Below are 13,452 nucleotides of genomic sequence, written 5' to 3'. Positions count from 1 at the left end.
AAATGATTTTTCCTTGAGCAAGAGTAGTATTTCGCGTTAGCGGCACTGCACTTGAATTTAGTCACTGAAATTATTTCCTTTATTTAATGTAAAACTCGACGAGCACAATTCACGGGGATCCCCATGCCTTTGAGGATGACCAGTAATACCAGAATTGCTCATATATGGCTGGTGTTGCAACCTGTGTATATAGAATATGGTTATATGCGCACCAATTACTCCATTCTTTTAGAATTTAAGAGATTCCATACTTGATGAGCTCCTCAGAATTACCATTTGCCTGGGTAATGAGAACATCTTCCGAGTTACTATATGAATTGCTGCCGGTTACGGGGGTTTGGGGGCTCTGCCCCCAACTACGGGAGCACGAGGGCTGGCCCTCGGACACATTAAGTCTAATTTGCTTGGGGGACCAGTTCAGCCCCATCGGTAGCATCCTTGGGGCTTTTTTCTGTACCACAGACACTGGTAACACGGGCTAAAGAAAATGCAATAAGCGCTGCAACATTCTATCAATCTGGACTGACTCCGGATATTCAAATTAGTATACATATGCCATATACTCCCCTTTCTAGCATTATCAAAAGGATATTTTCTACCATTTTCAAGGAGCAAAAAAAAGGATTATCGCTCAAAAAGATCATCTTCGTCGTCAATCCCCTCTCCCTCGCTCTGCTCGAGCTCGGATTCGTCAATTTCTGATTCCATCTCGGATTCAGTCTCGGACTCAGAGTCCCCGGCAAACTCGCCAATGTTAACGTTCTCCAGAATCTCATTCTTCGCCTGGGTGTTCTTGGGCACGTGGAAAGAACCCTCAACATGACAGCTCGTTAGCCGCGACTTCTGCTTAATAATGGCGCCTTTACCAATGAGACAGTTCTCAAGCACAACATCATCTTCAAGGACAACATTATCAAGCACGACGCAGCCAGTAATTCGGCATTTACGCCCGATTGTGCAGTTGTTACCCAAGACACTTCGCTTGACGCTAGTCTTCTCGCCAATCTCAGTGTCCCGGCCTACGGCCGAGTCAGCGCCAATAGTCGCCACCTTAGCGGGCTCTCCCGTGGGCGCGGCATTGACTTTGCGGGTCCCTCCGAGTGCCTGCGACTTGGCGTTCAGCTTGAGAACGTGTCGATTGGCCTCTACGTAGGCAGACAGGTTGTTTGCCCGCAAAAACGGCTCCTCAATTACGCGGAAAGCCACACCGGGTAATGGGTCACGGTGCTGCCACGACCTCCGCGCAACGTCACGCACAACCTTGTTCCAAGTACGCCCTTTAGTAGGAATTGACTCCAGCAACGGTAGAACGTCTTTGCTGCAGAAGAAGATAGAGGACCGGAGGAGGTTCGTCGACACAACCGTGTGGGAATTGCGCCACAGCATGGCCATGCGCACCTTCATTGACTTGCTGGCAGTCACTACATCCCTGGCATAAACATCTAGCAGCCGTGGGTCCCTCTGCGCCAGCGGAGTGTGCAGTATGTAATCGGCAACAAGCGACTTCTTCTCAATGTTCTCAAACCCATTGCGGTAGTAGAACCCAGTGACCAGCACAGATCCGTCGCTCGCCTTGCGGTGGATGTCGATGAGCGTGCTGGCGGGAGCCTCTGAGATGAAGTCGCACGGCAGAACGACGAAGTCGCTCGTGATTTTGTTGGTTGTCGCCAATTGACCGACAATCTCGCCCGTCTCCCGGGCATCCGTGCCCACGACATCGATCCGCATTCCTGGATACTCCCGCAGGAACACCTCTTCAATATAAGTCCTCATCTGGCCGAGGAAACTGTTTGGCGTGACGACGGTGATTCGGCCGAACCCTCCATCGCGGCACCAGTCCAATGCAAACGACACCAGTGGCCGGTTCACCACGGGCAGGAGACCTTTCGGCATGCCACTAGCTCTCACTGCTGAGAACGGAGCCATCCGGCGGCCCTCGCCGCACAACACTATGGCCTGAAACTCCATCTTCTACTGATCCAATGGTCAATTTTCTCTCTCACCGTCTCTACACTTTCTCGATCGCCCCGGCTCAAAAAAATGTTGTGAGGAAAACCCGCGCGCGCAGGCGAGCTAAACTCCCAACGCCTGCGCACGCACAGGAAACCTCCCAACCACCGCGCGTCACCCAACCTTCCACCTGGTGGCAACTGGCCGTCGATTCAAACGCCACAACCGACAAACACAACCCTTCGATTCATTCCATACGACGGTCAATTACCACCAAAGGCGATTGATTTGAAGGCGAATTGATTTAAGAAATGTCACAGGAGGAACAGGACCCATTGCTCCAGGCACTCGACTCGGTAGAAGGAGGCTCCGAGGCCTCCTCACAGCCACTGGACCCCGAGCGAGAAAAGGCCCTTGAGGACTACAAACGCAAGCTGAAAGAGCATCGAGAATGGGACGCCAAGCTCAAGGAACTGCGACTGAGCATTCGAGGACTGGACAAGGCATATGACAAGACCGAAGATGTACGTTTTTGTGTTTGTTTGCTGTTGAATTGAAGCTAACTGACGGTTATTTTAGGATATTAAAGCTCTGCAGAGCGTGGGCCAGATCATTGGCGAAGTACTCAAAGGACTTGATGAAGAGCGATATATTGTCAAGGCGTCCAATGGACCACGGTACATTGTAGGCTGCCGGAACACAATTCCACGCGAAGCGCTCAAGCAGGGCGTGCGAGTGGCCCTGGACATGACTACGCTGACCATCATGCGCATCCTACCGCGAGAAGTTGACCCGCTTGTGTACAACATGACGACTTTCGAGCCCGGAGAGCTGACTTTTGGTGGCATTGGTGGGCTGAACGACCAGATTAGAGAGCTCCGAGAGGTGATTGAGCTTCCGCTGAAGAACCCAGAGCTGTTTATGCGAGTAGGCATCAAACCGCCCAAGGGTGTGTTGCTGTATGGTCCACCCGGTACGGGTAAGACGCTTTTGGCCAAGGCCGTAGCGGCGACCATTGGTGCGAATTTCATTTTCTCGCCGGCTTCGGCGATCGTAGACAAGTACATTGGTGAGTCGGCGCGGCTCATCCGAGAGATGTTTGGTTATGCCAAGGAGCATGAGCCGTGCATTATCTTTATGGATGAGGTCGATGCCATTGGTGGTAGGCGGTTTAGCGAGGGTACGTCGGCCGATCGAGAGATCCAGCGTACGCTGATGGAGCTGCTGAACCAGATGGATGGTTTTGACTATCTTGGCAAGACTAAGATCATCATGGCTACTAATAGACCGGACACGCTTGATCCGGCACTGTTACGGGCGGGGCGACTCGACCGAAAGATTGAGATTCCGCTGCCCAATGAGGTTGGCCGGCTCGAGATCTTCAAGATTCACGCATCCAATGTAACTAAGCAGGGCGAGATCGACTATGAGGCGTTGGTCAAGATGTCGGACGGGTTCAATGGTGCGGATATCCGAAACGTTGTTACCGAGTCTGGGTTCTTTGCTATTCGAGATGACAGAGACTATATTGTTCAGAATGACCTGATGAAGGCGGTACGAAAGGTTGCTGAGGCCAAGAAGCTGGAAGGCAAGATTGAGTACGAAAAGCTTTAACCGTCTATTTATATATATTTTTAATAGATTTACCATGTATTTCGAGAATATTCCGAGAAAGTGAAATTCATGACTACCAGAAAATGGTGGAGATAATGAATTGTCGTCCCCAAACTTCTCGAGAGAGTTGGTTGTGACGAAATAACCCATTTTGCTATTTACATATTTTGTATTCTAACAATGTGCTTGGGATTCCACTCTCCAACGTATTCGAGAGCCAGCCCTCGAGCTCCCGTAGCTCCGCTGCGCGGAGGGATAGACTATAGGAGGAGAAAATGCGCTCTGGATTCCAGTCTCTAACGTATTCGAGGGCCAGCCCTCGAGCTCCCATAGCTCCGCTGCGCGGAGGGATAGATTATAGGAGGAGTATTCTTCACATTCCACGTACAATTATAAAAATTAGCATTAGATTACGGGAGTAGTATAACTATTGTCATCGTTAATTCTCTCTGCGGCTGGCTCTGAAGGGGCTTCCTCATGCGGAGAAGCAGTTGCAGACTCGAGGAGACTAACAAAGGCATCCCGAATACGCTTAGCCATCGACGAGTGCTCATCGTCGCCCGAGACCGTAATCACCACATTGACATTGCCGCTTCTCTCAAGCCCTACAACAGACATGATCACTGCAGCACCAAAACTGGACCCGTCCTGCACGAACGTAACATTGGTAATCTCTGGTATGTCGGAATCAGCCACAGGGCTCCTGGAGGAGGACACGTCCGGACTATCGCTAGGCTTCGGGTCCTCGCCGTTAAACGAGGCAAGGCCCAGATTCGAAATTTCCGCCATACACTTTCTTCGCTTCATCAGCCTCTCAGTCAAAAACTTCTTTAGATTAACCATTCTAAGCCCAGCAATTGGATACGACGCCGGGGACGGAGACTTCGTCTTGACGTCTTTGAGTGATTCCTCAAAGTCCTTTGCCCATTGCGGCTTGAATCCAGTCTTGTCGTTGAGGTACGTTGGCAGAGCATGGTGGTACTGATGGAGAAATACAAGATTTCCCAGCTCGTTATTGGTCCTATTAGGGCGGTAAGTGAGCGGTCGCGCATTGACTGGAATGTCAGTAACAAATGCCAAGCCCGGTTCAGCGCTCAGCTTTTCTTCCGGAAGTTGGAGCATGATAGCCTGGGTCAACGCTGAGTAGAACATGGCAGTAAGATTGACACCATACTCGCCAGCCTTTTCCTTCAGAGCACGTATCTGGCCAGCTGAAAGCTGCAACAGTACTAATTTTGCACGTATGGGGCACAATGGCGGTGGCTCTGCATAAATGATATGCTTCTTATATTTTAGTGGCGAGTTCTTGCCCTTCATATTGCGCACCATCTGGTCGAAGAACAGTTTGAAGAAAACTTTAATGGGTAGGCTAACCTTGGCCTGCTGTTCAATTGGCAATGGCAGGGCCAATGGGCCGCTCTTCGCAATTGAGCTGACGTCCTCCTCTTGAGAAGAGGAAATATATGACGTACGTCTGGTCTTGTGGATCTCCCGAAGCACTCGCAGTAGTTTGCGGTGGAAGATGATGGCCGATTGGCCATCAAAAATGGTGTGATCAAAAGACCACACCAGCTCACTGTTGCCTAGAACGTCGATTCTCCACAGGGGCAGCCGCTTCTCATTGTGCGGTAGTGGCTCCCGTCCGTCAGGGAACAGTTCGGTGTTGATATAGTCTTCGCCGAACGGGATGCTGGGGTAGAATTTTACGACATCATTGAGGTCAGTTTCGGTTATCTTGACCAATGTGTACTTGTTCTTTTGCACAAATATGTTGGAGCAAAGAAGCGGCTCTTCTTTTATCAGCTGGATGAGAGCCGGGAAGAGGTTCTGCTTGGTCAAAGGACACGAGTACTCAGCCGAGACCGCTACTACAGTCGCAAGCCTATATTCGCTCGAGATAGCAAATGATTTTTCAAGTGTACCAAGTGGTCTTTCCGACATTATATCGAGTTCTATCGAGTTGTGTTGGTGAAACCGTGGGGTATTATAGCTGGTCTCAAACTGCTAGGGATATTATGCAGGACACAAGACACCAATGCAACCGGGTATGACGCCAATATTAAACAGCAATTCAGAGTCCAAATTCAATTGGCCAATATCAAACAGCAATTAAGAGTCCAAAATTAGTTGGACTATGTCGAACCATTGAGCTTTTATGTTTCCCACAGCGGCGGGGTAAGGGAATAAGGGGCAGCCGATCCTAAATTCTTGGGCTCATTGGTTTTACCAAAGATCAGGCTATTCTCGATCAGGCATAGCCCCTCGTCACCCGTTATACGTCAGAGTCGGCAACTGCCAGACAGGAAAAAAAAAAATAACGCATAGTACACACACTAGGTACCCGTCCATAGTACCGTACGTAAGAACATACATACAGTAGAGCGTAACTAGTATCGCCGGGGACCGAGGAGCATCACCAATGCACTAGGAATCGACTTGAAACACGAGAACCAGGGGAGAGGACATGATGCATGAAGGCGTCGTAAGATGGTTATTCGCGTGGATAAAGGGCTCCCTTGGACTAGGTGTACCTTAAGAGAATATTCCACTAGTGAGGTACATACCACGTAATTGGATAATCCGCTAGAAAGGTAATACCACGTAATAGATTATGCCGTCAGAGAGGTAATAATACCATAAAGCTCCTCCCGAAGACTTTGCGATTTGGCCTTTGCCGGATCGTCGCAGGCAGCCGAGATACAGATTACCATGGGCCCATTACGCACTGTAGCGACGCTGGCAATATAGTGGGCGCCCAGCGCTGTTACCGGCTGAGCGAGTATAATCTTCTGCACCTGTACGGGTTCTCGCGCCGAGGTACTGCCGGTAGTACTAACAGAGTCAAAGACACCCAGATTGGACACTTCGAACGCGGCCTTTCTCGCTTTCTTGAGCTGGCCCTTGAAGTAATTGGCAATGTCCACCACGCCTAGCAGGCCCACGATCTGAGCTATTTTCAGGGTCGGGTCGCTAACGGCGGCCCTGACCGACCGGTCGAAGCTCTGCATATACTCTACTGTATGACCGCCCTCTATAGGCGCTGAGAGACGCAGCGCGTCTGCAGGCGTAACGGATTGTTCGTGCTGATACACATAGTTCCCTACCAAGTCGTCCTCGCCAATAAACCGCCGCGCATTGACAGGGCAGCTCACAAGGAGCCCGTGGCTCCCTCTTGTGGCCTCCGGCATAGTCCGTGCGACCGCCTGGGCCATGGCTCCGAGAAGTACGGAATTAACGGTCAGTTTATGCTCCCTGGCAAACCCAATGACAGACTGAGTTTCTTGGGCGGAGAGTTCCAGGAAGACTGATTTAGAGCTCAGGGGTACGGCAGGATCGGGACCAGCATACAGGGGATAGGGATCGCTGCTTCCACCAAACAGTGGCCTGATCATGTCGTTCCATACCACGCGGGCCAGAAGACCCCAACTGGGTTTCGTCTGGTTATACGACTCAATTGTTGGGGGAAGCTCATCGCATTCGGATAATTCTAGCAATCCCCCAGTAGTTTTTAGGGGTTGTTCCTCAGTGGAATTGAGCTCGTGGATAAGTTTCCTGTGGAAGAGCATACCCGAAGTGCCGTCAAAGCATGAATGGTCAAAGACGAACATGTACTCGTTCCCGCCTACTATATAGAGCCTCCACAGAGGATCTTGAGTAGAATATTGCAGTCTCAGCGACTCGAGAATGTCGTCGGAGACTTCCTCGACCGTTTTGGTCGGTTCATAAAGGACAACCCTGTCGAGATCTACTGTGGTGAGGGCCCTGAACAGGGGGTTTTTGGTTGCCTGACCACCCTGGTAGAATACGTTCACCCGTAGAAAAGGCTCTTTTGCAATCAGGCGCTTCAATGCCGCGTAGAGCTGTTCCTTGGGGATCTCCTGGGTGTACTGTGCGGCGACGAAAACGACACTACTCATCTTCATTTCGTTCCGTCGGATGGAGTACAGCTCCAGTGGCCCGCACAATCTTTCTACAGTCATTTTTACGACTTTATATACCAGTTATCTATGTCTATATATTGCACCGTATCTATATATCGCGCCGTTTGAAGGGAGATTTCACATTCCCCTGATTTCATTAAGTACCGGGTCGGGGCGCCGACTGGTCAATATTATACGATATACGGTCTGCAATAATGCATGGCTGACAGATCTGACAGATCAAGTATAATCAAGTACATGTAAACCATGCGTATTGCAATCCAATTGTATTTTGCCAAGCTACAATCCCTCCTATGTTCTGCTGTAATTGTTTTGAACTGCCGAAATAAACTCAGTAAGGCGACGGGGTATGGGGGCTGGCCCCCAAGTTAGAGCCTCTGGGCTTCTGGCATAACAGTTAATTAGCTGGTGGATACATGATTACCAATACTTCCAGGCAAATCTGTCGTAATCAGACGCAATGAAAGAGGCAAACTTGGCCGAGCTGATAGAGGCATCCACCTCGGCAAACCCTGCGCCCTTGGCACCAAGCAGGGTCTCAAACACCTCAAACTCCGGCATCTGAGCTCGGAACCGCTCAATCTTCTCATGAACAGTCGCCTCGCTGTCGTCGGTAGCAGTGACAATCGTTACGGCACACCCACCACCGCCAGCCCCGGTAAGCTTAGTCTGACCCAAGCCCAAAGTATCGCTAGTCGACTTCACCTTCTCCAAGGTCGGATGGGACACACCAATTGACACCAACAGGCCGTGGTTAATGCGCGCGAGCTCTGCCAATTTAGCGGAAAGGGCCACTGGGTCCCCACCAAGCGAACTCAGAGTCTTGTCTGCCTCATCAGCCAAACTGCCCATGGCGTCAAGAATTGGCTCCATAACGCTGGGGATCCTCTCCTTGAGCTCTTTAACTCCAGCCACAAGCTCAGAAGTCCTTCGTGGCACCCGTGTGTTAGTCAGAACCAGCTGGAGCGGAGGGAAGTTGGTGATTGGCCTCAGCACATCAGGCTTCTTATAGTACACAGCACCACCCCGGGTAGCCACAGCGTTGTCTATGCCCGAGGGGTTCCCATGGATGCATTTTTCACCGATAAACGACCACGCATTGATCTCTTCAATGGGATCGCGGACGAACGAATTGCTCACTTTGAGCAGAGCTGACGCAACACAGACGGAAATAGAGGCCGAAGAGCCCAACCCAGCACCCACCGGAAGCAGAGAATGGGCAGTATATGACTTTGCCTCGGTTTTCTCGTCGCAAATGGACACATACAGGTACAGGAACGCCAAAGCGGCCGCGTGCTGGAACGTGTTCTCGACGTCAGCCAGCAGATCGTTGATCTTGCCCACCACTGCCTCATCCAGCTCGTCTGGGATCTTGCCGGACTTGGCTACAAACGGCAGTTTGTCAACAGGCCACGATTTGTTGAGCTTGATGTCCGGGAACTCCAGCGTGATCCAGCCTGGCTTCTCCGGCGGACTCACCAAAAGGTACGTCCTCAGCCCCACGGCCGCAGCAATGGCAGGCTTAGCATGCACAACGGAATGCTCACCAAACAGAATGATCTTCCCTGGCGCACTCACCGCAAAATTTCCTGCCATCTCTCTCTTCCAGTGCGTCTACTCCAACAGTGTCGTCGTCGTTCAGATCGTGATCTCTTCGATTTACCCCTGGAGAGAGCATCGGAGCTCCGACCACCCTCCACGCGGTGGAAGCCACTGGCCCTCGAATTCCATTACACTGTAGTAACTTACTTACCTTGGTGTAATTGGGGGGACCAGTCCCCCCAAACCCCCCTGGGGCTCCGCTACGCAGAGATTCGTGGAGTCTTTCGAGTTAAGATCAAACGATTAAAGTACAATTCATTAATGAGGTTACTATATGTGGTGTTTTAATGAAGGCACAGCCGTACGTAATTGACGGGGGTTTGGGGGCAGAGCCCCCAACTACGGGAGCTCGAGGGCTGGCCCTCGAATGCATTGTATTACCTGGTGCTATTTGGGGGGACCAGTCCCCCCAAACCCCCCTGAGGGCTCCGCTGCGCGGAGGTATGGCCAGCCGGTTAAAGTAAAGTTCATTAACGGAATGGTGATAAAGTGTAGTGTTATAACGAGTGAAAAATGCACAGCCGTGCGGCTGAATGGTGAAAAAAAATTTGGAATATCTCCGAGTGAAGGATTACCAAGATAGACAGATAACGAGGAAAAAAAGATGAGCTCAGAGGAGGAGAGAAGAGTCGCGATCCAATTAGTGACACGGGATGAGACCCTCAAAGTCTCCGACAAGCCGATATATGTCCCCGTGGGCCTGAAACGGTACGGTCTCTCGGAGATCGTGAATCAGCTGCTGGAGCGAGAAGAAGACGATGAGAAGCCCATCCCGTTCGACTTCCTTATCGACGGTGAGCTATTGCGAGGATCCTTGGACAAGTACCTGGTAGACCATGGACTGTCAGCTGAGAACTCGCTTACCCTGGAGTATACGAGATCGATTCTGCCGCCGTCGTTTTTGGCATCGTTCCCGCACGATGACTGGGTCTCGGCGTGTCACGTATGCCCACACACGAAGCACCAGAAGACTATCGCCACGGGCTCCTACGACGGAGTCGTGAGACTGTGGAGCCACGCTGGTGAAGTCGAGAAGTCCCTGGGCGGCCACACTGGACCGGTCAAGTCGGTCAAGTGGGGGGATTATAAGACGCTCATCTCGGCGTCCATGGACCGCACCATCCATCTGTGGAACATTGATTCCCAGAAGAATGGATCGCTGACGGCTATTTTGCAGGGTCATACTGCCTCTGTCGAAGCAATTGCCGTCAAAGACACCAAGATTGTGTCTGCTTCCGCCGATACCACCCTCAGAGTATGGTCCACTAATTACAACGACCTGCCACAGGTAGAGCCAATGGAGGAGTCAAAGAGCACAAGCTCGCGAAAGCGACGCAAGGTGGCTGCCTCGCTGAAGCAGGGCCGAACTCGAGGGTGCTTGCAGATTCTGGCGGGCCACTCTTCACCGGTCACTGGCGTCACTTTCCACCACTCTGACGCCCAGGCTGTCTACTCGGTGTCGCAGGACCATACAATTCGAACGTGGGACATTGAAACGGGATCATTGGTGGATACCAAGACGACTAACTTCCCGCTGCTGTCGGTAGCGGCACTGAGCCACGGTCTTATTGCATGTGGTTCTTCTGCCCGGCATATTTCGCTGCACGACCCTCGGTCCAAGACGACGACTACTCAGTCGCAGCTCATTGGGCATACTAACTTTGTTGTGTCGTTGGTTCAGTCGCCGACGAACGAGTACATGTTTGCATCCGGAAGCCACGACGGGACGGTGAGAATTTGGGACACCCGAGCGACTAAGGCTATGTACACGATTGCGCGGGAGTCTGGCGAGTCTCCGAGTGCTGTGTATGATGCTGATTGGCATTCTAGTGTGGGCATTGTGTCTGCTGGCCAGGATAAGAAGCTCCAGATTAACGAAGCGAAGTTTTAACTCTACCAGAATAGATCACGGTCAACATGCGCATGGGCCATAATGCCGGAATAGATCATGGTTAATGCGATATTAATTCCAAAATAGATCATACTCTAACTGATATCACAATACCGAAGTAGATCGTACTCTATGGTATTATGACCATACTCTAGCTAATATCATAATACCGAAGTAGATCGTACTTTATGGTATTATGATAACAGCATCTAGGTCATATACTCTTTAATAGCCGAAATAGGTCAATGAAAGTCTTTCAACAATGCTGATTAAGCCCCGTAGCTACATATGCAGGTCATTGTGGGTTTGTAAGCGGTATGAGTTAATAGTTAGTACTAGTAATAACCGGTGGTAGTAACCAACTCTACCCACTCCATTAGAATTTACATACCAATACCTTTAAGCATCCAATGGCAAAATGTTTCGACACTCCATAAAAATTCACCTCCTACATACTAATAATCTTAAGCAATGGCTATATGTTCGTAATCTCCTACATACCAATAACTTTAAGCATCCAAGGGCAAAATATTTGGAAGAGGACCAACGGGAATGATGCCATAAGGATTGATCTTCTTATGGCTCCCCATGTAATGGGTCTTGATATGCTCAAAGTTTGTCGTCTTCTTGAACGCCTCATGGTTCCAGTACAAATTTCGCAGCCACTTGTGGATGGCCGGATAGCCGTCCCGGATAGTTCGAATATTGCACTTAAAGTGCTGAACATAGACCGGATCAAACCGCACAATGGTGACATAGAGTCGAATGTCAGACTCCGTTAGAGTCTTGCCAAAAATATACGGGCCCTCAGACTTCTTCAAAACCTCCTCGAACCGGTCGAGAGCCTTGAACAAAGTGATTACGTTCTTCTCATACGCCTCCTGGGTGCTCGCAAAACCCGACTTGTACACGCCATTGTTGATCTCGTCGTAGGTCCAAGCATTGATCTCGTCAATCTTAGACTGCAGCTCTTTTGGGTAAAACGTTACCCCCTGGTACTTTGGCTCAATCAAATCGTCAAACGCCGTGTTCAAAAACCGAATGATCTCAGAAGATTCATTGCTCACAATGGTCTTGGTCTTCTTGTCCCACAGCGTCGGCACAGTCGGTCGCGCGTCGTAGTTTGGCTCCACCGACTTGTAGACATCCATGAGCAGACTCTTACCGTTAACAGAGTCCTTATACTTGTCGTCAAAGTGCCATCCTCGCTCATCTAGATACGGAGAAACAACGTCGTACGTAATAATGTCCTCGAGGCCCTTGAGAGCCCGCACAATCATGACTCGCGACGCCCAAGGGCACGCCCACTGAATATAGAGGTGGTATCGGCCCTTTTCAGCGGGGAACTTGGCACCGGGCTCTCGAGAGATGGAGTCTCGGAACGCAGACTAATCACATCCCAGTTAGTATACCGCACAACTCAATTGATCAATTTCAACGTACCACCTGTCGCTTGAACTCGCCCTTTACAATCTGATTAGGAGTCTACGCCACCATTAATTAGCTTATCTATCACCAAACAGTTCACAATTCAACATACAGTCATGTCGGAATAAAATCGGATTCTTTGCAAATGAATAAAATGCTTGCTCTTCAGCAGATTCCTCGTCGGAATTCGTGCGATATTTATCATGGGCGATACCTGTCCTCCGGGGTGGATCACCGGCTTATTTATTATTACTAAAGCCGCGTGGCTGGCTCACCTCATCATTATTAAGGTTGGATGAAGGAGGTGTATCACGTAGACAAGGATTGCGTGAGACAGATATTCCACCGTAGCGCAACCGTCCTTGCGCTGATCATATCGTCTCCGGAGGTTTTGGAGCAATATAATGGTTGTGGCTTCTGGTGGTTGTGAATAGTAGACGGTGACTGTAATGGATTGCTATAGCGGTTGGTAACACACTCCCAGTTCTCCTATGTACGAATTCTAGGAAGGTGTGTTACTAATCCTTGTTACAGTCCGTCACAAACTCCCAACTCTGCAACCACCTCCCGTAACAACAGTCCCGCATTGTACTACCGCCCTCAAACACAGACGTAACTTACTGTCACCAACATTGGGGGCCAGCCCCCAAACCCCCATAGCTCCGCTTCGCGGAGATCCCATTGAGGCTCTTCGGGTCACTATTTATTTTAATCGCTTAGTACAATACACTGTATAAACATTGGGGTAGTGGCGTGTGTACATCTGACGGGTAAATTATTACCGTGGCAGCACCATTTGTAAGGTCGACTGCAACTAAGGTAATAATAGCGTCTCACTTATCCAATCTTGAGTTAATTGAGTGTATAACAGTATGAATGGGTCAATTAATCCTCCGCGAAGCGGAGCTACGGGGGTTTAAAGTACCAGAAGTGATCCATTTAACCAGTCTTGAATCAATTGAGTCTATAACAGTAAAAAAAAAAGGGGCAACTAATCCTCCGCGCAGCGGAGCTACGGGGGGTTTG

The 13,452-nt window shown here is 50.2% G+C and overlaps 7 protein-coding genes across 7 annotated transcripts; 2 read left to right on the top strand and 5 right to left on the bottom strand.

Moving 5' to 3' along the window:
• Positions 1 to 624: 624 nt before the first annotated feature.
• GCD1 (translation initiation factor eIF2B subunit gamma) lies at positions 625 to 1,968 on the bottom strand (the record flags this gene model as incomplete). The annotated part of the gene is made up of 1 exon (XM_076686812.1): positions 625 to 1,968. The coding sequence occupies one exon, from the start codon at positions 1,966 to 1,968 to the stop codon at positions 625 to 627; it is 1,344 nt and encodes a 447-aa protein (XP_076538970.1).
• A 293-nt stretch (positions 1,969 to 2,261) lies between these two features.
• On the top strand, positions 2,262 to 3,564 carry RPT4 (proteasome regulatory particle base subunit RPT4; the record flags this gene model as incomplete). Its single annotated transcript, XM_076686811.1, has 2 exons — positions 2,262 to 2,474; positions 2,530 to 3,564. 2 exons carry the CDS (start codon positions 2,262 to 2,264, stop codon positions 3,562 to 3,564), a joined length of 1,248 nt encoding a protein of 415 aa, XP_076538969.1.
• Positions 3,565 to 3,969: 405 nt separating this feature from the next.
• TRVA0_044S00892 (uncharacterized protein) lies at positions 3,970 to 5,505 on the bottom strand (the record flags this gene model as incomplete). The annotated part of the gene is made up of 1 exon (XM_076686810.1): positions 3,970 to 5,505. The coding sequence occupies one exon, from the start codon at positions 5,503 to 5,505 to the stop codon at positions 3,970 to 3,972; it is 1,536 nt and encodes a 511-aa protein (XP_076538968.1).
• Positions 5,506 to 6,173: 668 nt separating this feature from the next.
• Positions 6,174 to 7,487, bottom strand: TRVA0_044S00870 (uncharacterized protein; the record flags this gene model as incomplete). The annotated part of the gene is made up of 1 exon (XM_076686809.1): positions 6,174 to 7,487. The coding sequence occupies one exon, from the start codon at positions 7,485 to 7,487 to the stop codon at positions 6,174 to 6,176; it is 1,314 nt and encodes a 437-aa protein (XP_076538967.1).
• A 438-nt stretch (positions 7,488 to 7,925) lies between these two features.
• Positions 7,926 to 9,101, bottom strand: ERG12 (mevalonate kinase; the record flags this gene model as incomplete). The annotated part of the gene is made up of 1 exon (XM_076686808.1): positions 7,926 to 9,101. The coding sequence occupies one exon, from the start codon at positions 9,099 to 9,101 to the stop codon at positions 7,926 to 7,928; it is 1,176 nt and encodes a 391-aa protein (XP_076538966.1).
• A 610-nt stretch (positions 9,102 to 9,711) lies between these two features.
• On the top strand, positions 9,712 to 10,998 carry YTM1 (Ytm1p; the record flags this gene model as incomplete). The annotated part of the gene is made up of 1 exon (XM_076686807.1): positions 9,712 to 10,998. The coding sequence occupies one exon, from the start codon at positions 9,712 to 9,714 to the stop codon at positions 10,996 to 10,998; it is 1,287 nt and encodes a 428-aa protein (XP_076538965.1).
• A 509-nt stretch (positions 10,999 to 11,507) lies between these two features.
• ECM4 (glutathione S-transferase family protein) lies at positions 11,508 to 12,544 on the bottom strand (the record flags this gene model as incomplete). Its single annotated transcript, XM_076686806.1, has 3 exons — positions 11,508 to 12,386; positions 12,442 to 12,483; positions 12,539 to 12,544. 3 exons carry the CDS (start codon positions 12,542 to 12,544, stop codon positions 11,508 to 11,510), a joined length of 927 nt encoding a protein of 308 aa, XP_076538964.1.
• Positions 12,545 to 13,452: the final 908 nt, after the last annotated feature.

Source organism: Trichomonascus vanleenenianus (assembly GCF_965637985.1).
Source record: "Trichomonascus vanleenenianus strain CLIB 3782 genome assembly, contig: TRVA0_044S, whole genome shotgun sequence".
Taxonomy (NCBI): Eukaryota; Fungi; Ascomycota; class Dipodascomycetes; order Dipodascales; family Trichomonascaceae; genus Blastobotrys; species Blastobotrys vanleenenianus.
The sequence above is the reverse complement of the archived record's forward strand: the minus strand, read 5'-3'. Positions and strand labels throughout refer to the sequence as shown.